Here is a 23,735-nt window from a genome sequence, read left to right as displayed (position 1 = left end):
TTCAATAATGCTTTCCAACATCTTCTGCTACAAGGCCATTGTCAGGAGTAAATGTGTGGGCGAAAATTTGATCACATTGTGTATAAAATATTTTAGTTTTTACTCAAGTTCACTGATGAGATATATCTATGTAGATGCACGTGTGTTCAAAAAATAACCGGAATTGTAAAATTAAAAGTTTTCACGGTTTGAGAGCGTCCAATTTTCGATTAAAAACAATACTGTAATAATGTCCCAGCCTCCATATTCGCCAGACATGGCCGAAAATAAAATAAAGACAACCTTAAAGGGACATCGTTTTATACGAATTATCGCTGAAAGAGCCAAAGGATATCCCAAAAATGGAGTTTGAGCAGTGTTTCGAGATGGGAATTTATTGAATGGAAATTTAAAGGCGACAAAAACGAAATATACCGTTGCGTTTTGGAAACGCCTCTTATATTTAGGTCGAACATTCATCTTAGGGTCAAATTTGACCCATTTCCAAACCGATTAAAATATTTTCAATTATTGTCTTAATATATTTTTAGTAAAAAAGGAGTCTCTCTGAAAAGCTTGACCAACGAATTTCTTCTGTGTTAATTAGTTCTCAGTCGATAGTCGATACAAAGCTAGTAGGATAATATTGAATATATTTGTATTTTATTTGAAAATATTGAGAACACTTTAAGATATAGAGGGATATGTTAGATCCAATAATGTATCTTCTTCTTAACCTTGAGTTCGTTGAAACGTTTAGTCCGATATTTTTTTTTCAAGAGAGTTGCAAAAGTATGTCAAACTAAGTGATATTTCTAAAGCTCTTCTAAAGCATTCGAGATATCAAAACTAAGCTCCATTTTATTTGTTGTTTCGAAAAATTTCGACTGCGGTAATTTGAAAGTTATCCCGTACTTACTTTTTTATGTTAGGATCTCTTGTTCTATAACCAACCTTCAATAGATTTAAAGATATAGCCGTATAGGTGTTGTTGCTTCACGTGTGTTCTAATATTTTAGCGAGTATTCTTTTGCCACTCGTTTATAAGATAACGGTACTATTATGAGATATACAAAAATTTGATATTAACGAAACAATAGACACCGTCTCTATAAGTAGAATACAAAGTGAAGATACAACAACAACAAAAATTCTCCATAATTAGGACCACCTACCTTAGTAGACCTACCACATAGACTTTACTGCGATTGAAAGCATAAAAAACAATGTTAATTGTAACCTATACCTTTTCCAATATATTGAGTTTGTTACAAAGATTTCTTATTTGCTCTTTTCGCCTTTTCTCTTTATAGTAAATTAATCGTTTTTCACTTACAACTTCATTATTACCAGAACAACACCTTAAGTATAGGTTATAATTAAATTTACTGTTCTTTTTAATTTCCAAATTAATGTATTCATTATATAATTACAACTCACGAACCTTGCTTACGCCCATCAATCAACTCTTTTATGCTACACTTGCTTATCTTCGGCGAATTTGGGTCATCGTAAACAACAAATCTCGGTGAGCGTTAGAAAATTTCTATTCGCACGAATCTATGCTACGGAAAATCGATTTAAAACGCCGCACCTTATTAAGGGCCCAAAAAAGAAAACAAAAACCACGGCATTAGTAGCATAAATAACATGAGATTCGCATAAAAAGCCGCAAAAGTGCGTTGAAATACCTGCCAGGCGACGAGCGCGTCAACTGCGGCTAAACGGATGAAGCGACTAATCCTAACGACCGCTTTATTCTCCAATAAATTTCTATTTACTTTTATAAGCATTTGTTTTTTTTTGTTATTTTTCTGCCCGTCGCGTTTCATTATGTCTCACTTATGTACTTTACGCTAAATTGTGTCCGTCGGCGCTTGCAGAAAAATCAATAATAGTTTTAGTGATTTTTTACGATGGGCCAACAAAGCTCATCAGTCCGCAGCTTGGTTGGCAGGCGGGCATTGAACGCGCCTCACAGCAGTGTGAGTGAGCGTGTATGTGTGTGCTAAAGCATAAAAATGTAGCGCAGCGTTATTGAGGCAGCGACTGGAGTTCTATTCAAGGCAGGTTGGCGCGCTCGTTAATTCAATACAACAACAGCCGGCGCTCCTTGTACGCGCCTAGTTTTGTTGTTGCACGCTGGAAATTTCACATTTGTTATTTTTGTTTTTTTGAAAAGTTCTTTTCATAGTTTATTTATATGTTCTTTATTTTGAAAAAAAAAAAATTATATACTTTTACTAGACGAAAAGACGAGTAATGCAAAAAAAGCTAAACAAAAGCTTGTTTCCGATTGATTTGCTTTGATTGACTGACTGCGGCTGCCGTACACCGCCTGCCGCTTTGCTATCAACAATACAGCGCAGCGCGCTCAACGCCTGAGCGGGCGCGCGGTGGCGCGGTTGCACAAACGGTCTTACCGGTATAGTGCGGCGCGGTTGAATGCCTTGGAGCGGTGGTCGCCGTCATTGTGAACTACTTGCTCACATTCGCTTGTATACTCGTGAGTGTGTGTGCGCGCAAGTCTTACTTTTGTGTACGCGCCCGCACATACCGGAAGCGCGTTCGATTGCTTGCTTCATGGCCCGCGGCGGTGGCGCGCAACGTTCAAACAACCACCGCAAGACTATATAAAGCGGCTAAGCGCGGCGCACAACAACAGTGTATCAAATATATTTTAAAGAACCAATAATTAGACAATATGCGAATATGGACTACAAATCGACAATAATAATGAGTTGTGTTTATTGTTGTTGCCATTAGTTTAATTGTTTGCAGTTCATTATTACGATTACGTATGCATGCAGGCATGTGTTTGCGCCACTGTAGGGTGCGTCAGGGAGTCACAAAAATGCTGTCAATGCTTAAATTGTGTGTTTGGGTACGCATATAGTGCGCACGGACGGACGGACGGTTGGACGGACGTGGACGCGCACGATTGACTGATGCTTGACTGATCAGGTATTTCGTTTTTTATTGTTTTCCATTTTTTTCCACATTTAAATGGCAAATCAAAAAAGAAATGGATTGAAATAAATTCCCGCACAACAACAACAGCAACAACAAGTCAGCAGTAAGAAGTATAAAAAACAGTACGCTTGATTTGCATTGTTCGCCCCTGACGCGCTAATTCACTCAGCCGCTTCAGTCAGTCAGTCAGTCACCGGTTGTCGCATTGCCATTTCGCTTTTGTAATTGATCGCCTTGTTCCTCAACTGGTACATGTAAGAGAGTTGTTGTCATTGCTGTTATTATTATTTCACTATTGTTGTTGTGAATTGTTGTTGTTGTTGCTGCACTCATTTAACGCCACTCGAACTGGGTGTGTGCTTGCGTCGCATTGGCATCCAGCACCGCGACAGCCTAGCCTGACCTACGCCCGTCCAACCATCGTCTGTCTGCGCGTCCGTTCTGCGTTCATCCGCACCTCCCTCCGGCCCTCCCACCGTTCGTTCAACCATTAAACCATAGTCTATTCAACAAGGTAGTGATTTTTGCAGTGCATTCATTCCGCCTGCGGTGGGCATTTAGCTGCCACAGCACAACACTACAGCAACAACAGTAGCAACAGCAGCAGCAGCAGCAGCCGCTGTCGCAACAACAACAATAGCGCTGTTATTTTTGCCTTCGCTTGCAAGCTTGTCAGCTTTTTGGAGTGTTTACTTATGCGATGTCACGCAACATTCAGTCGACTCCAAGCGCGCGCGGAGTCAGCCAGCAAAAACGCGAAACGTCGAGCAAATCTCTGAATTAAATATAATTTATAAAAAGTGTCGACAATTTGCAAGTGAAAACGTTAAGGCAGCCTTTTCACAAAGGTCCTTTGCGCATACAAAGGCGAAAGGATATTGCCGCTGCGCTAGCTGTCGGTGTAATCGAAGTTTGTTATTCCAAGTATGTTTTGCAGGCGTTTTTATGTCATCAATTAAGTGTTTTTGTTGTCGTTAAAAGTGTTTTGAAGGCGTACAAGTGATTTGAAAGTGTGCATAAACTATTTGAAGGGCTGGTGGATTTTTTCAAAACAAGTTTTGTGTTGAATTTTGATTTGTTGTGTGCTGATGATGTGGGTGACATTCAAATAGTTGTGCATGAGTGAATTGGAAATAAAGCAAAAATAAAACAAATTATTGGTAAAAAATAATAAAAAAAATTGTTGGTAAAAATAAAACAATATTGAATTAAGCTGATTGGTACTGTGTATTAAAAGAAAATCTTATTGGGAATGATATTGTACAAATTTATAAAAAAATTGAAATAGTGTTTTTATGTAATAAAATATCTGCGCAAATGATATTATTTTAAATAAATTGTTCAAGTTTTTTTTTATTCAAAGAACACTGTTTAAAATCTACCAAGGTATCCTTAAATAAGTTTGTTTGACTATATTCAAAATATTTTCAAAATTTTTTTGACTTCCTTTACTCGACTATTCCTTTATCTAACCTTTTTCGGCAATACTGTGCTTGAAGAAATCACTTTATCGCTGATATATTCACATTTTTCTGAATGTATAACTAAAGAAGTTAAGTTACTCCTGGAAAGTTCTTCGATAATTACTGTCTTGAGCCCTTTTTGCAATTTTGATTCCACTGAGCTTTCACTAGTGGAATGCAATAGATCTATTGTCAAGCATTTTGGTTTTGTATGGAACAAAATTCTGATTTTATTCAGTATTTTATACCCGTTATTCAACTGGTTCGACTTGCTGAAACTCTAAAATCTATATAGCCAAATATTCAATGAATACTTTACATACATGCTGAGCGGTTATACTCCAGCGTTCCCAGCAAGTTGTTCTAGGAAGTCATGATATTAAACAAATATCATTGTTCAATGTCTGGATAATGATTACATGATTCTCATATGAAAAAGCTTTTCAAAAACCCATCACAATTCCACAAATGAGAGAGTGTATTTCGGGTCTTAAGGATCTAAGCACAAAAGTATAAAATTACAATGAGACCTCTTTTAGACGGACACTCACCTTCGAGCGAGTTTTGTGCGCACAAGAGAAGTGTCCGCCTAGAGAGGATCATTTGTTCTAAAAATGTAACTTGGTGCATGAAAAAATGTCCGCTCAAGGGAGAAAAACCTGGAAGAGGTTTCGCTGTATTTCAAGTTTGTTGCTTTTTCTTTGGTAGATCGAATATTTTATTTTGGCATCACTTGATCCTTTGGGTTCTCTTTTGAAATAGTGTAATTTAGATATCGTAAACTGTATGATAAGAAGAATCAAAGATTCACTCATCAGTCGACCAGAGACAGAAGGGTAAAAATTAATGAAGTGAAATTATATCAGAGCTTCATCAATTAAAATTTTATACCACTCTCTAAATAATACAAATAATCATCGAAAGTATGGATAATGAGCGAAACTCTCGAAAAAGTCGTAAGATAGGAAGCACAGTAATATTATATTTAAATATTTAGCTCAATATGTCATTAGACATTCCAAGAAGTCTTATAATAGGGCAGTTAAGATATTATAAACTAATTAACCACTGATTGCGATCAATTTATATGGAGATTTAAATGAAGCAATTAATTAATTGTCTATTTAGGGTATAATTGGGTAATTATTACACAGTTTCTATGAAATTTTGAATATGAAATATCGTGGATATCTCTCTCCTAATTTCAAATATTCATCTTTAGCGCCACAAATCAATTCTCACTTAAAAAAATTAATTATATTCTGAATATGCGTAGAATATTATTCTACCAAAGTTACTTTGTAGTTGATTCTTTTTATATTTCCTCAAACTAAAATAAGAACTAAAAAAGTTCCCACATTTATTGATTGATCAAAATAACAAAAAAAAAAAAAAAAACAGAAACGATAAATAAAATGTACCATATCAAAGGCAAAGTGAATGAGTCAACGAGTGATGTGATGTTGATGAGAAATGAAGTGTCGCCACTTCCCTTGAGACATTTTTTTCAACGTTTTCTTGTAGCCAAGGAAGCAGCGGTGATGGTATTGGTGTTGCCACTGATGGCAGCCACCTTCGGCGCGTACGTTCACTTACAGGTGGCAGATAAATTAAAAGAAAAGCAAAAATCAACAACAACAAAAATACATTTATGAAGGCGTCGAAATTTTATTAGATTCACTGCCGTTAAATGGACATCTTCAAACACACACACACACATGTGTGATATAAATATCAGTGATTTTAGCGCTCGGTGCGTAGCTTTATAGGCAGGGGAAGCAAATAAATTAAAATAAAAAGTCAAAAACTACATTGCGTTCGCGAATGGCTTTGAGACTGTAAATGATGTTATACACCTCACTGTCTTTTTAATATTTTTTGTACTTTTTGCCGTTATTCCGCACGGTTCTTCTGATTCTGTTGTCTGCCCGTAATAGCGACGTGCGCCAAAATGGATGATTCATCGCCATTCGCCGTTGGCCACTACTAGTGGCCATCCACTTTTTTGACTACTTGCCAAATGTGATGCTTTCTCGTTGCATATATGTTGTTTTTGTTTTTGCATGATTGGTTACCCCTGTGTTGCACGCAAATACTGAATTACCCTATAAACAAAAGCGTGTCGAATGCAAAGTAGAAATGCCAAAAACCAAAAAAAAAACTTGCTTTATATTTATTTTTACTTTTTTTCAATGAATTTACTTTATTTCCGTTCGAAATCCCATGATATTGAAATTTGATTTTTTTTTGCGTTATTTGGTTGTTAATCATGATCGCTAGCGAGTGTTTTCTTTTTCGGACATACATAAATAACGCTTGAGAATTTCAGTTTGCTGCGAATTCCGTTCCCATCTGCGGGTGATCTCAATTTTGGCAGCATACCTTTACGCTTTACGTTTTACGTATGTAATTAAGTGTTTTTATAATCATTGAAGTGAGGGCACAAAGTAAGAATTCCAGTCTGCAAACGTCACTCGCCCGCCGATTTCGCTGCTGCTGCTATGCGCAAATTCATTCTTAGTTTCTTAGTTCAATATATCTTATATATAAACATATATGTACATATATATTTCGAACTAAAAATAGAATCTCCGTTTACGCTTTGCGTTAAATTTAGATTCGCACTGTTTATGAAAATAATTCATTTGAGATGATGCGATATTTCGTGTGAAAAAAGAGAACTAAAGTAATAAGCGTAGCAATACTTCAGCGTATTGAAATTGATAGCAATAATAGTATGACCTAACTTTCTAAAAATATTTACTTTGCGGTTTGAACGTTTCTTTGGATCCACTCTTGAATGTGAATCATAAAAATAGCTTTTCTTGTATTTCACAACTTGAGTAATCTTATAAAAAAAAACAGTTTTATAAACTTAATAAAGTTCAGTAAAGTTTCTCGAACAAAATTTTGTGAGAAGCCAATAACTCTGATCTTTTGAAGTACTTTGATTGAACTCCCGAATGAAGTGATGGGCACGTTCCTTTACCGTCTTCATGCTATTGACTATCACGCTCGATCGATTGTAAAAGATGCCAATAGTCATATCTACGAAACCGTAATAGACTCGGGCATTATATACCGTGAAAGACTGTCTTCTTGGCTACATTCCTCATATCATTTGAGGAATGTTTTCTTCCGCTACAGCAAAAACATCGAGTATTTGTCGATCCAATTTGTTCCGTCTTGAAAGATACAGCATTTTCGATTCTCAAAGTTACTTGGATGAGACGAAAACACATAATATGATTGGAAGTCTACTAAAACAAATATGTAGGGATACAACAAAAACTTTAATTGTTTGTAATGTGTTTATTCAGAAAATCCAAATGGTTCGACATTGTTTTCAAAGTATAGTCAGTTAACAAGGCTCACTTTCGATACATAATGTTTTTATACTCTCGCAACAAAAGTTGCTAAAGAGAGTATTATAGTTTTGTTCACATAACGGTTGTTTGTAACACCCAAAACTAAACGAGTTAGATATATGGTTATATATATCAAAGTGATCAGGGTGAAGAGTGGAGTTCAAATCCGAATGTCTGTCTGTCCGTCCGTCCGTCCGTCCGTCCGTCTGTGCAAGCTGTAACTTGAGTAAAAATTGAGATATCTTGATGAAACTTGGCACACTTATTTCTTGGCACCATAGGAAGGTTGCTTTCGAAAATGAGCAAAATCGGACCACTGACACGCCCACAAAATAGCGAAAACATAAAACACATAAAGTGCCATAACTAAACCATAAATAAAGCTATGGAAATAAAATTTGGTATAAAGGTATAAAAATTTGGTACTATGAAGGGGCATATTTGGATGTAATTTTTTTGGGCAAGTGGACGTGGCCCCGCCCCCTACTAAGTTTTTTGTACATATCTCGCAAACCGATAGAGCTATATAAACCAAACTTTCTGCAGTCGTTTTTTTAGCCACTTCCTAATGCAGTCCAAAAATGAAAGAAATCGGATTATAACCACGCCCACCTCCCATACAAAGGTTAGGTTGAAAATTACTAAAAGTGGAGTAACTCATTAACGAAAAACGTCAGAAACACTAAATTTCACATAAGAAATGGCAGATGAAAGCTGCACTCAGATTTTTTTCACAAAATGGAAAATGGGCGTGGCTAGTCCACTTATGGGTCAAAAACCATATCTCAGGAACTACCGATTTCAATGAAACTTGGTTTGTAATAGTTTTCTTACATCCCAATGATATATTGTGAAAATAGGCCAAATCGCTTCACAACCACGCCTACCAGAACCAGAACTTTGAAGACAATTACCAGAACTTTGAAGACAATTTGAATCGTTTACTTTACAATATATAAAGTAAGTACTAGTTAAGATATCGGTGCAGCACTTTGCACAAATACTTTGCTTATAGTATGGCAGCCCCATTCTAAAAATCACCGAAATCGGACCATAGGTTTTTAAGGCCCCTCGGTGCTTCTAACCTAATGTTATGGTTTCCAACTTTCAATGACTTTGTACAATATATATGACGAATATGTGGGTCAAATTGTGTATTATATAATACAAATAAAGTTAAATAAATAAATTGCGAGAGTATAAAATGTTCGGTTACACCCGAACTTAGCCCTTCCTTACTTGTTTTTTTTTTTTATTTTCAATGTTCCTTGGAACACACGAAATCACATCTTAGAATGGGACTCTACTGAAAATATGTAGGCATGAAAATCAGCAAGAAACAACTGCGGAGGCTTTCTATTAATCTCAAAAACTTTTTCCCACTTCTTTAAAATTTACTCAATACAGTTTCCGTACTTCGTATAATAAATTGTTAGCTATTACGATCTTGGCGTTGAACTGATGCTTTTTTGGTTGTCGCGATTGTTTTATGTGGGAACTTCAATACCATCAATTCGTTTCGAAATATGTTTCCACAAACCTGTTGTCACCATTGCCTTTGTTGTCAACGTAATTCGTTCGTTGTGAGCCCTACCGTGATCGCTGTTTTCAAACTCATAATCGTCATCTTTATCAACGTGTATCACCAACATTTATTTTTCAAACTCAACTTACATGCGAATTCAATCAAACGTTCTCTCTCCACTTCTCTCATACTTATAAACATATGTGTAATCGTTTGGACCTCATGCGCATTTAGGCATCTGGACACCCGGCACGCAAACCCCCAACACATCCTTCACCAACTTGAACGACATACATCCGAAGGTCAGCACACCCACACCACCACCACCACCACTACCAGCACAGGGCGCCGGTCAGCCAGTTTGGACGCCACAGCCATCACCGAGTAGCGGCCGTAAAGAATTTCGTCCTGTGCGCTTCGAATCGCCAACACTGCCACGTCGTTACGTCCTGCCGCAAAGCAACGACGCTGGTACACCGCAAGTACCGCCACCATGGCGTCAAAGCACCACCACCACCGATGGTGATAGCTCCTATGCCGCGCCTTCACCACGTTCCGCCTACAGTTACACGAATCTCAGTACGCCAACAACGACGATCGGTTCGGCTGGCAGCACGAATTACTGTGACTCCATACCGTCTGAATCGTCATTGCTGAATCACGTCGGCACCGGACCCAGTCAGAGTGTAGCGGACAAAATCAAAAGTATGGGTGTTTAAGATTTACCGTTATCACTTAACGTTTACATTAAATGTCTTTGTGGTTGTTGTGTTTGTGTTCGTTAATTTCATGTTTGGTGCATAAACAGTGAATTGTGCCCACGAAATAGCCACACTCACGAACAGTTCATACAGATAAGAGTGGGTGTTTTTTAATTTTTGTGTTCGGCTGCATGTGCGAAACTGTGTAATATAGACAATTTTTTTAAACAATATACACTGGCTCAACTCATCGCCGCTGGGCATCGTCTCGTCCAAAAGTGTTTTCGGTTAATTTATATTTGTTGCAAATATTATCTCAGGCACATTATGATAAGTTCTCGCATCTCTAACCACATAACATTTTCTCACACCCTCTACAGCGTTCGAAAGATCAGCCTCAACCTCGGCATTATACTCGCCGGCGGCGCGACGCCGACACGACACTGCTCAGCCATTTTACAAGCCCAACGAAGTCAGTAAGTATAGCCAATATTGTTGGTGCAAAGACACGGCGAACTCCGTTACGTACTTATACTCGTATAAGTACTGTTCGGCCGTATTCGTATTTAATACTAACGATCACTTTCACGACGACGACACTTGCACACTTTCCGGTGGCAAAGCAACTCTGTGTTTCACTTTTTTATAATTTCCATGATTTTTGGTGGGAACTTATGGGATTTAAAGAGCGTCAGTAGCACCTCTTTTATGCTTAATTGAGAGTTTTTAGAAAAATAAGTTTTGAAAATCAGTTAGATTACAGAATATAAAGAGTAAATTTTCTAGGGAATAATATTTTTTAAACAAAAGAATATTCTGAAAGAGTGTGTACGTTGTGTTTGCATGTAACCTTCTTATTTTTGTTATTGTAATTAAATGTCGTAACTTTTTCAAGATCCATGTTGCGTAGTAAACTTACAAAATCTTATGTGTTTTTGAAAACTTGTATGAAAAGTAAAAAAAAAAACCTACAAAATACTATAAAAAAATATAAACAACTAAAAACTACAACAACCAACCCTCACTTTATAACAATGAATTGCAGTTTTTAAAGTTAAACATGAGTACATGAGCGAACCGGAAACGGAGCACGATCATCCAAGAAAAATGGCACAATTGGGTCGACGGCAAGTCGACGGCATTGGACCGGTAACCAACGATGGAATGCCCATTATATTGAGATCGGTAAAAAGCGCAAAATCATATACATATATACACATTTCAAACAAATAAGCAATTCGAGATTTATCGTATTTGAAAAATTTCATATTTTAACACTGCACAACAACGAATACCCGAAACGAAACGATCACTCTCGATGTTGCTAACGGTGTTTATGATGTGTTTTCGGTCGCGCGTCGCAGGAGGTCAAGGAGCCACATCAGCATGAATGGTATAAACGACTCTATCAGACGATACACAAGCAGAAGAGCGGCGGTAATGAATATAAATTTTTAAATGATACTAAATTATGGATTTTATACTTAGTAAGGGTTAGGTATGTAAATGAGTTATTTGAAAGCAAGTGGAAGTGTCAGTGTAAAACAATAAGGAAAATTGGAAACTGATATATTTTGTATAGCTGACAGTTTAGTGTGTGCAATATATGTATGTACGAATTGTGTTCAAAAAATAACGGGAATTTTCATTTTTGAAAAAAAAATTGTTCAATCGTTTACATTAATGTTTTTTAACATTTGGACTCCCCAAACCAAAAATGTTGAAATTTCCGTTATTTTTTGAACACAGCTCATATATGGTACAAATACTTCTAGACCAAGCGTTCTTCTCTAAATAACCTTAATAGGCTAGGAAAGCATATTTTCAAATATTTTTAGGTATTATTTCACTCAAACACCCAAACTATGAACCCTATACATATAAGGTTAGGTTATTTTCTTTGCCAATGTAGTGTTAAAGTATATCGAAACTTGTTTTCGATTCAAAATTATTGCCGCTATCCAAATACATATTCATTTACACTTTTATTTTCTTACAATTATAAAATTTTTGAGCTCTGTGTGATGAATTTTAAGTTGCGCTGTCACAAGCAAATTTCATTAATTAATCGAGCGGCACTAATTTATAGTAAATGCAGAAAATGAGCAAAAAATTTATTGGCGCACCATATTTGGTAGCATTTCCGCTCGTTTAACGGAAATTAAAATAGCATACGGGCATACGTAAGCATATAGCATATCAAATCGTAGGTTTTCAGAAAGAAAAAACATTGTGGAGCGTGTGCTAGTACCAAAATTACTTATATAAATAACTTTTTCAGAGCAAAAAAAATTAAGAAAATATTACAAAAAAAATAATAATTAAAAAAATCAACAAAAAATATTTTCTTCTACAAAATTGAAAGAATTAAATAAGATAATTTAAATATTTTTTTTTTTAACCTCAAACTATTTAAAAAATATATAAAAATAATAAAATAAGTATAAGTATATAAGAAAAATTATCAATCAAATCCTCTCACCCATTTACTACATAAGTTATAATAAATAATTTCCTTTTCCAACGAATTTCGACTCGCTCATAACTCGCGTTACGCTTTACGGCTTTGACAATGCTTTTACGCGTTTATACCATTCCCCCGTTATAATGCACGCGCCACACTACGTACGTCCGCAACGCTGCTCCGCAACGCAACGCAACTGCAACGCGCCTCTTCTCGCCACCTACAACTATACAACACTCACAGATGATTACGTGATTCGCTACAAATGTCAAAGAGGTGATGATTTTTACGTTTACTTTTTAACAAAAAAATAAAAACAACAAAACAAAAATATAGTGAAATATAGCAATAGTTGTAGAAATTGCAAACGCGTCCATTAGACTATATGCTTCATTAGTTATTTATAAGACGTTATAGACGTACACTAATAGTAGAACGCGTGCCTTGGAATGCTTGAAATGCTTTATTAGAACCTTAGCACATTTGTTATACCCCATTTTGAACGCTTAATTATATGTCTATATAATGAGGGTAATAACAATTTAGAGGTTCTGAAAATAATACCCTTGTATTCCCTCTATAATAGATATATAATATATAGATAATTAGTTGCATGCTTGATACCCTGGATAAAGTATTTAAGGGCATAAAACACATAAAAACCAAACAACTTACCACAATTATCACTCACTGCTTCTGAAAAACGATTAACAACAATAACAATCCTTACAATAAACACTTGTATACTATATAAGAAAAACACCACACTAAATGACACCCTTCACTAATCGAGGTTTTGGTTTTACACCGGGTTTTTATTACGCCGCTAATGCACCGAAATTTTACTAAAAATGCGCTAAACGAAAAATAACACAAAATAAAAACTGTAGTTAAATGTTAAAATATATATGTATCACAATTTCATTTCACTTTTTATTAAAGAATATTTTTTGAATTTTGCAACAGCTCGTCCACAATTGAAGTCGACTGGCTATCAATCAGAACCCGAGCCCAATTACGATTCCGACTACTCCACAGTAAAGTATCGAACATTAGATCGACGACGTTTGCAATCGGTCTCATCGGCCACGAACGTTGCGAATCGCCATACGAATACATACCAGGACGATAAGTGAGTATATATAGAATTATGGGATCATATAATTTGATATTGATAGGTGAGCTAGATAATAGATAAACTATCAGAAAAAATAGTTATGGAGTCATGGAATATATGATATTTATATTAGATATTGATAATACAAGAAATAGAGATGTGAGCTTTAAATTGTATTCGAAGAAAACCTGAAATTACAGAAAATGTTGTTTCTAATGCAAAAATTGTTAGACATTTCAGCAGTTCGGATGCAGCAATCTCAATGTAAAACTGATTTGACTGTTAGAAGTAGTATAACAATAGAAGTTACCAGATACCTTTGGGAAGATAGTTTTAGATCACGCAGTTTATCCTTATAGGGTTCCTATAGATATAGTTTTTAAAAAGATGGTGAAATGTGAAAGATTCATAGTCTTCCATGAGAATCTCAAGGCCTTCAATGTTATTCGAAAAAATTCTTCCAAGTTGTAGAATATCCAATATGTTAAATTATGTAGTTACTTAACAGATGAGTTAATAACTTCCACTCGCAAATAAAGACTTAATAGATTATGTTGAGAGAATTTAAATACCAGCCAATTCAAGATAGAGACCTACTGACTTACGCTTCATAACATTGTTCAACACTCGGCTGGGTATTGAACCAAACTAATTTTTTCGGGAAATTTGAGACATAAGTAAAAAAGTGCATTCCCTGATTTTCGAAGTTAGCCCCCAAAATCGAAATATTTGGTTTCGAAGTTCGAAAAAAGTTTTTTATTTAATAATAATTATTAATTACTTCGAAAATCAGATAATGTTTTTTTTACTTATGGCTCCAGGAAAAAATTTGTTTAGTCCAATACCCAAAAAAAAACGATTTTGCCGTATAGTGTAATCAAAATAGTATAACAATATTTTACAATTCATAAAAATCTCTTCATTTAACATTCCTTTTGCTATGTCACTTTCAGATTATATGGTACTATGCCAAATCCGATTAAATCGGAATCAAACACATACAAAAATCAACCTGGACGCATTGAAGACTACGTAACGGGACGTTCATCAGTCTCAGAGAAGGAACGCAAAGAGGTATAAATATAGGAAAATAAACAAAAAAATTCATAATTGAAAAAACAATATTTACAAACACATTGAAATTCAATATAAAAAGCAAATTCAAACAGGTTAATTAATGCAAAGTAATGCATTCTAATTGCTACGAGTAATCATACATGACACTTTTAAAATCACATATAGTACACTAAGTACTTGCATTTGCATTCTACGCTGCTATTCACTTTCACTTGGCATAAACACTCGAATACTTACGTAATTAAATATAATACATAACTAAACACAACAACAACACTTACGCTCAGTTGTTAACTGTACATACGTTTACACTATATGTATCTATTTGCATAACAGTTATTTATAACGTTAATATTATTTACCTTGTCCGTGAATTTCGATTACGTTTGCTGTACTATAATACGTGTACAACCGAACTTATCACGTTTTCAGCTGATTATCGTCAAGGTTTCTGCCGTCAAAACAACAACGACAAATATATTCGTACATACTCTCTTATATTTGTATTTATACACTTTTGTATTCTAATGCAGCTATTTTTGTGTTTTTAATTTTTGTTATTTATTATTTCATTTAACTGTATCTATTTTATTCCACGTTTTCTAGTGGTGGGACGAAGTGATGGACATCTTTAATGGGGTATGCATCACCTTTTTGATTCAATTTTAACTATTATTTGATACGAGTATGAAGTTTGATAAATATGAGTTATGATTATGTGATTAGAGAGTCATAAATTGATATGAATAATGTTTAGTTTACCGTTATATTGGTTATGGGAGTACTTTTTTTATTGAGTATTGAGGCTATAGAAAGCTGAACACCAAGTGGTTTATAACTGTTCTATAAATAAATATGTTCAACACATAGGTTTAGTAAATAAATCATTAGTTTTGAAAGAGAGAGAGAGATTGTTTCCGTTGAGATTTGTTAGATTAGGTTAGGTTGCAAGGCTGTTTCCCAAATGGAAAAACACACGTAGACTTTAAAATGTAGTCCTTTGTGAAGCCTGGATCCACCTTAGATTAACAAAATTAGGAGTCGACGAAGCGCCCTGAACCTACTACAAATCTGCAGAGATTCTTAACCTCTATATTCGCTATTTCGCGAGCATGCTCCAAAAAGTGAGAGCCAAGAAATCTCTTTCTTGATCTCGTAAAGGCGGGACATTCCAGAAGAAAGTGATGAAACGATTCCATCTCATCCTCCTCCATGCAGCTTCTACAGCTAGCATCCGGTAAGATTTTTAATCTTACAGCGTGGATCCCAATAGGGCAATGGCCAGTAAGAACCCCTACGACTAAGGAGAGGTGAGGTTTACTTAGGGCGAAAAGTTCAGCAGACCTACCGCGGTTAACCTTAGGCCAGAAGGATCTTGCGACTAAGCATGTGTTGGCAGCTGACCAGCGCCTACCCAGCTCAGCCGAAGCCCATCTGTCCAATAGCAGACCGCAGTAGGACAATGGCGCTCCTACATGCTTCCATGCTTCCAATAGTGAGTCCGTCGTCCCTGACCTTGCAAGCTCATCAGCCTTACAATTCCCCGCGATTCCGCAGTGGCCAGGAACCCAGACTAGTCTGATTGAAAAGTATAGCGATGCCACCGATAGTGAGGATAGGCATTCCTTAACCAACCCTGAGCGCATGTTCACTGAACTCAGAGATAGTATCGCCGCTCTACTATCCGAGTGGATCACCACCTCCCTAAAGGTTGTTGCACTTCGAAGCAATATGTCCGTCGCTGCTTTAATAGCAGCCACTTCCGCTTGAAAAATGCTGCAGATTTGTTAGATTACTTTAATCTAAAATATAAAGCCGAGACTTGTACCAACTTGGGGTAGTTTGGCTTCTCATCCCTCAACTATAAATAAGTCTATAAAATTATCTAAGTAACTTAAAAATCGAGGGATCTTAGCTTTAAAACCCTAAATTCCTCTACCACTGTATTTTAATATAGCGAATTTGACTTTCTAATTTTATTAACAACGGAAATCTAGTATAGTCCTCAACTTCCCAAGTCTTAGGGACCCGTTCACCTTAATTTTTGGACAGAGTTCCAACCACTGAAAGCTGTATAGATTCCTACGAATCCGACACTGAATACTCTTCGTCGTGATTATGTTGATACAGTTTATATGGGACAGTTTAGGCTAAGGTCGTGTACATTTATTCTTCGAGGACCGCATTTTTCAAAAAAGAAATTTCAATCGGATCTATATGTCTTATTTAAGAAGATTGTCGAGGCTCGCGAATAGTTTATAGAAATATTCCATGTTAGTTCCGAAAATAAAACATTTACCTCTTAGAACTACAAATGTCTCGACTCGTTATATAGTCTATAGATGCAAACCTCCACTAATATTCAATTTTATAATTATATATCTAGAACTTTTTTTTAATTCTAAAAGTATAGTCATTAATTATAATATATTTTTCCTTCTATTGAAATCACGTTCTCACAATAAAACTTGCTTCACTAATATTTTCTGTCACACACATAAATTATATAACTGGAATTCGCTAACTTGTTAAGTGGTTAAGGGAGCATCGTGTAATTCCACGTATATTCATCGAATTCGCCGATGATGTAACCGTAAGTTCACTACAATTTCATGAGCACTTAAAATAACTTATTATGCGAATCATGTGAGCATTACGTAGAAAGCACCCAGCGACTCGTATTACATAGCGTAGAAAGCACAGCACAGAATGCGCACTTTATAGGGGTTTTTATAAGAGTTTTAGTGGGGGAAATACATAAGTGTGATCCCACAAAAGTTTCTTGAATAGAACACAGGCACCTGCACTTTTAACGCGTTGAAGAAAATACTATTTTGATTGATTTCTTTAAAAAAGTTAAACGAGAAAAATAATCAACACCACTATTTTATTAATTTATTTTATTTATTAGCAATTTTTAGTTTTGCTTTAATTTATTTTTATTTTATAATTAATTTATTTTTTTTATTTAAGTTATGTCTTTTAAAATATATTATTATGAATGACAGCTTTCTAAGTTTGCGACATGGAGGGATACAAATATTTCTTAATCTCAGAGATCAGATCAGATGAGTCTCTTATAGCTCGAAGGAATCGAAAGTGAGGTCTTCATATAATATAGTTAGAGAACGCCCTCAACATTTTGCGCAGACTTGAAATTGAACTAGAAAAAATATTCATATTTTTTCGAATCCATTGCGCAAACTTAAAAGCTTAAACTATTTTTTTATATAAACAAATAAATATATAAATATTTGTTAATAATGAAGACTTCTTCAAACTGCAAACGACGCGTTTAAGTCTACACCTCAACAATTCATTAACACATGTATTCTTTTCTCACTTTTTAACACACAACCGTTAACTAACAGCACTTGGAACAAACAAAACTCTCGCCGCACTACACTGAAGGAAATCTTTCCAGGTAAACCCACAAAGCATACGCATAACTCATATTTATTTTTATTAAATTGAATTTTTGATTCCATAGAGCCTTAGCCAAAGAGTCTGGTTACGCGAGTGATTCAAATTTGGTATTCCGCAAGCGCGACGTGCCACAAGCCAGCCCACTTAGCCCGGTTGAACAAAAGCAGGCGTATAAGAGCGTGCAAGCGGGTGGCGAACCACCTTTATTCGGGTTTAGGAAACCAGCGCCGGAAAGACCAAAAGGTGAGACCCGCAAATAGTATTGTTGCAATCGTTAAAGCACACATATTTTGTTGTTGAAAGCATATTTTGTAGATTTTGTGTTCGATAGAATTAATCTTGTATAAATGTTGATGCTAACACTGGGTACGAGAAGAAGGTTACGTACTTACTAAAACCGTTTTTAAATGTTTAGCATTACTTTATCATAATTCTTTAGTATCCAAAACATACACAACAATAAAGCCACATAAAAGTAATTAGTATAACTCTAAAGTTAAGAACGGTGTGGTCTCAAGTGTAACTGATCCCAAACACACAATTTGAATTATATATAATATTTAGTACAACTACAATTAAGATAAACTGTAAACTAGAAGTAATTCACAAGTACAAACGTTCAATATGCGCGTTGAAAGTTTCGCGCACAAAAAGTTTTTACTTCACCACGGAAACGCACCGCACCGTTTGGAAAAAAAACCCACAAAGTATTGCCACACTAACGGCCACAACAACAAATTCTAATATATAAAAATTTAAATTATTCCATTTTCGAAATCAACAAAGAATACCTCGACTACACGCAAATCTCGCCAACATTGACTAGGATACGTGTGATCTCAACAGCAACAGCAAGCGGCAACAACAATCTGAAAACTAGCCAAGTCACACACCAACAAGAGCCTCCACAACAATTCAGGCATAGTAAAGTTCACCATCAAGCGAAAATGTTCGCGCCGTCGTTTATACCGCTCGGCGGTAAGCGCGCTACCAGTGCCAGCGGCGCTTCACCACCCCAACCGCCGAATCGCAAATCGTCGTGTCAAAAAGTGACTGCTAAGTCATCGCCAGCACGTCCACCGAAGCCAACACCGAACATACCAAAACGCCATGAGCAATGCTTCCAAAGTCCCGAGGAAACTGTGTTGGGCGCCAACAAGTATGCAACAATTACGCTGCGCAAACACGGACGCGTTAATGGCGCGATTTGTCGTTCAAAATCGGCTGGCGCTGTTTCAACACTATTAGCGTCTACGAAAAGTGGCGCTGACACGCCAGCACCGCCGAGAGCGCTCAGCATTTGTCGTGATGATACAAACGTACCGGATGGCATGCGAATTAAGCGTGTGCAACAACATACACGCTTTCATTCGATCAGTCCCACGCGTTCGCAAACTCGTGTAGCGACGTTACGTCAATCGAGTCGCAGTCCGGTCGCTTTCGGACGTTCGATCTCGAAGGAGCGTACATTCGCCGAGGAGAAGAAGCGTTTGGAGAATACCTTACCGACTGCGTTGACCAATTTTGAAGCGAGCACAAATATTTTACGCGATCCATCACTCAAGTCACCGCAAGAGGTGAAACAAGCCGTGCGATCATATGCCACATGTGTGGCACATCTGCGTAGCAAGTCAATGCCACGCCTCAGGGAGGAAGTAAAGAAGGCGGAGCAGTCTAGCGTTAGCACCACAGTGCGTCATTCAATGTGCTTTCCACAGGCCAAAATCTTCGATTGTGCCAAAGCAATGCGTAAGTCATTGACGCGTTCGAAGAGTCCGCGTCCGAAAAATGTCTCTACGATCAGTCTTACACGCACCGACTCCACTTTTTCGATCGACTCAACAACACCGAAAAACGTTAGTAGAACTAATTTGGTGGTTTCGAAAAGAGTTGCAGCGCCCAAATCCAAGACCGAAAGCAAAACCATTAAAGCAAAACCTGTAACACAACAAAATGGTAAGCGAATTTCCGCTTCGACTAAAGGAAACACAATACCGAAGGCGCTGAAAACACGCAGCTCATTAAAGACACAAACTTCGCCTACAGTTATAAGTTATAAGCGCGCGGAAGGCACGCATACCATACCACGTACCGGGTATCAATCTATATCGCTGCATCAGTCGCGTAGTCTCAGTCCAAAGCGTTACTACCACCTGGAAGAGTACAATGCCAGGTTAGACGATTACGATGTAGTAGATCGTAGTTATGTAGATGATTTACTTTGGCAATATGAGCGCAGTACACCGAAACACTACCCAGCTCCCGCTGTACCAGTTGAGTCCACTGCCAGAGATATCGCACGTCCAGAATCTCCCACACCAAGTTTAAAACATAGAAAGTTTTCGCCTACACGTGAAGTACGTGTGCCACAAGAGCCCAGAAGCTTACAAGTTTCGTACAGTAAAACTGAGTCTCCCAGAACGGACGTAGAGTTGGTGCAAACTGCCATTAGTACCGAACGCACCAGTCGATTTTCGCCAACACGTGAAGTACGTATGCCTAATCTGCCACCGAGCTTGCAACCTACAATGCAACGTTCGAAATCTTCGAGAACTGTGCGCGATATAGCACGACCGGAATCGCCAGCTTTTGCAGAGAATTCGCGTAGATTCTCACCCACACGCGAGGTACGTGTGCCACAACCGCCACAAAGTTTACCACCTCCACTGCCACCAGTTTCTTCGTCACATACAATGCGTGATCAAGTACACACGCAATCTTCTTCGAAAGAGACGAGCGCACCTCCGCGAAAGTTCTCGCCCACACGTGAGATACGCGTACCACAACAACAGAGCGCACGCAGTGTACGTTCGCCTTCGCGACGTCGCATAGACACTTACCGTGCAAGCACCACGAAATCTTCGGATAAATACGATGCTGGTAAGGTATTAAGAGCCAGCAGTTTAAGTAGCGCCGATGATCGCTCCAAGCGTGGGCTCTACCTTTGTGGTGATCTAGCGCATAGCGCAACCTCGCTTGAGCATTATGAACGACACAGTCCTACATGTCGCTATCGTAATAACTCCGAACGTTTTACGGAGCTGAATAGATTCTACAGCACTCTAGAGCGCGTCGGACAGTTAGAGCGCGCAACCTCTTTATCGTCGTTTAAACCGATACGTCGGGATGGTGAACCTTTAGATTTCGATGAGTGGCGTAAGATACGGCATCACGAACGTGCCGAAAAGGAATTAAACTATTTGGTGGGCAAGTTAAAACACGAACAACGCACAAAAGATTTTGTGTTTCGTCCCAAAGACGTGGAGGACGTGAAATGGCGTCAAGAAACAGATTTTGGCTTGCACTCAAAAGATAAATCCGTGGAGGATTTACGATATAGCTTCGAACAGAAGAATATTTTCGCGGATTATGAACAAAAGTTGCGTCAAGAGTTTGATGGATCACGTGAAATCGTGCGCCCCTACTGGCGTCGAAACACTGTAGCAGATTTGGCTTCCAGTTTGGAAGGCAAAATCCAGCCAGATAGTGTATTAGACCATATGACAGCATCAGCAGAGCCCGAAGAGCTCGCTAAGTGTCAGTTGAGCAGTCGTCTCGTAAGCACGCTCTCCAAGGATCAGATATTAAAGATAACACAGCAATTAAATGAAATTTATGCGAACAACACGCAAGCCTCTACGGAAGATTATGTGATCACTGTGGATGCGGATGCTAAGCGACGGGCCGCTCTACCGGGTGCGCTCAAAGTGCGTTGCAACTCTACATTAACGAAAGAGGAACTCTTAAAACCAACTATTAGCAAGAAACTAGCGAAAGATACCACAACCAGTAAAGAACACACAAAAGGTAAGACCACAAAAGAATCTACTTCGATGGAAACTACAGCTAAAACCCCACGTAGCAGCTCGCCAGTATATCTGGCACGTGAAACACGCGGTGCAGTTGCCGCAAAAAATGCTGAGGTTTTCATGCCGAAACCGCCGCCAATACCAGAACAACCCAAATCCGGAAATCTTGATAGGAAAACCGCAGAACAACGCCAACATGCAAAATTAGCAACTGACGAAACCGAACCATTCAAAAGCCATGTGCACTATGAACAACTCAAGGAGGATCTTGAAAACTATAAGCAATGTGAGCTTACGCCCAGCGGCAAGGAACCGAAAGAGAAAATCACACAGAAGATACAATATTTCGAAGAACGTCAATATGACGAACCACCAAAGACAATTTATCACGCACGTGAAGACTCTTCCCCGGACGAAGCCGAGGTAATGAAGGTGATTGAAGAAAATATGAAAACGCGCGCACGCAAAGGCACACCAACGCCAGCCCAGCAGCATCATAAGGAGCTTAGTCACTCTCTAACCGATCTGAAGGATATTTTTGGCGAACGCCACACCGCACGTGTAAATTTTCACATGCACTCACCGCCCGAGCGTCCACCCGACGTCGGAAGCGTTTCACAGCCGATGAGTCCAGTGCGTGATTGTATGGAAGTGACAGAAGACGCTTGGTATGATTTAGGCGAATTGACGCCAAACAGCAGCGTCGAGCAGTTGGATGCACACTATCGCTCTCGCAGCATTTCGCCCGTCTCACAGGCCTCATCTTCTTACCTGTGTCGCGTACACACTGGTGATGTACGCAAAATGACGGAACGTTTCGAAAGTTTTGGCGAGCACGATGATAGTCGGTGTCATTTTTTTGGGGTTAGTACGCTGAGAAAGGTGCGCAGCGATCCTGAGTTGAAGCAATTCAATGAGGGTTCAAAAGACGCCTTAAAGATGGAGACGCCAAACGAGGAATGTGGTGATGTACAAGCGCTGGCGCACAAATTCGAACAACGCAGTCAGAGTATGCGCGTAGGTACGGGATGTGGACGTGGTCGCACACCATATCGGCGTGTAATCTCGCCGATAGGTGTAAGAGATCGACTCATGCCACATATCGATATAATAAGTAAGACCGCTGCATTAAAAGAGAACAAGCATGCAAGTGCACCACGACATTTGGTAAAAACATCACCCGAACGTAGTTTTGTCGTTGAAAGAATACGCAGTCAATACGAACGTAGCTTATCACCACCAACAAACGTGTTTAAATCGAGCTCAAGCCCGGATATACCGCAAGCAGCAGCTATTTCACCACATCTCTCGGCCGACTGGATTGCACACAAGTATCCAAGTCCAACACAGAATGCCTATAAAGGAAACGGTACTGCAAAACCGATACGCAAGGAACGCACTTCGGTGCGCATAGCAAAAATTTTACGACGCCTACCGCCACGTTCGAGTTCGGCTTCGCCACCGCGACCACCAAAAACACGACAAAACGGTCGTGATACTTCGTTCCGGCGCATGCGACATGGCGACATTTTCGCGAATCAACAATTCGATCCGAAGAAGCATCAACCGAAGGCGCGCTATGTGCCAGACGGCGCCGAGGCAAATGAGCGCAAGCGTGCCACTTCGCATCCACGTTGCGGCGGCAGTTGTGAGATACTCAAGAGTGCTATGGCGGTGTCATTTCAAGGTTTTTAAAATTCTGATTTTTACAAATGTGCACTATTTATGACGAACTTTCCAGAGAGCACATGAAAATAAGAACCTGTACACTGTTCAACAGTGATGTATAGGTCATAATGCGTTAAGATTTAAAATAAACATATTTTTTACATA

At 38.1% G+C, this 23,735-nt stretch overlaps 1 protein-coding gene across 33 annotated transcripts in view; it reads left to right on the top strand.

Moving 5' to 3' along the window:
* The window catches only part of LOC105212149 (sorbin and SH3 domain-containing protein 1), an 80,189-nt gene that overhangs the window by 40,318 nt on the left and 16,136 nt on the right, over nt 1-23,735 (top strand). For 8 of the 33 annotated variants that reach the window (XM_054234111.1, XM_054234109.1, XM_054234110.1 and 5 more), the window contains 12 exons: nt 9,543-10,013; nt 10,390-10,485; nt 11,055-11,194; nt 11,374-11,446; nt 12,717-12,749; nt 13,440-13,605; nt 14,544-14,664; nt 15,274-15,306; nt 17,201-17,260; nt 18,039-18,091; nt 18,158-18,336; nt 18,880-23,589. In XM_054234111.1, coding sequence (XP_054090086.1) covers nt 9,543-10,013; nt 10,390-10,485; nt 11,055-11,194; nt 11,374-11,446; nt 12,717-12,749; nt 13,440-13,605; nt 14,544-14,664; nt 15,274-15,306; nt 17,201-17,260; nt 18,039-18,091; nt 18,158-18,336; nt 18,880-23,589 — 6,135 coding nt within the window. Of the gene's footprint in view, nt 1-3,255; nt 3,877-9,542; nt 10,014-10,389; nt 10,486-11,054; nt 11,195-11,373; nt 11,447-12,716; nt 12,750-13,439; nt 13,606-14,543; nt 14,665-15,273; nt 15,307-17,200; nt 17,261-18,038; nt 18,092-18,157; nt 18,337-18,879; nt 23,590-23,735 lie in introns of those variants that run through there. The other 25 variants (XM_029040162.2, XM_029040145.2, XM_054234115.1 and 22 more) reach the window with 19 other exon arrangements.

The sequence above is a fragment of the Zeugodacus cucurbitae genome, chromosome 6 (genome assembly GCF_028554725.1).
Source record: "Zeugodacus cucurbitae isolate PBARC_wt_2022May chromosome 6, idZeuCucr1.2, whole genome shotgun sequence".
Taxonomy (NCBI): Eukaryota; Metazoa; Arthropoda; class Insecta; order Diptera; family Tephritidae; genus Zeugodacus; species Zeugodacus cucurbitae.
Note: the sequence above shows the minus strand (reverse complement) of the source record. Positions and strands in the feature narration are given on the sequence as shown.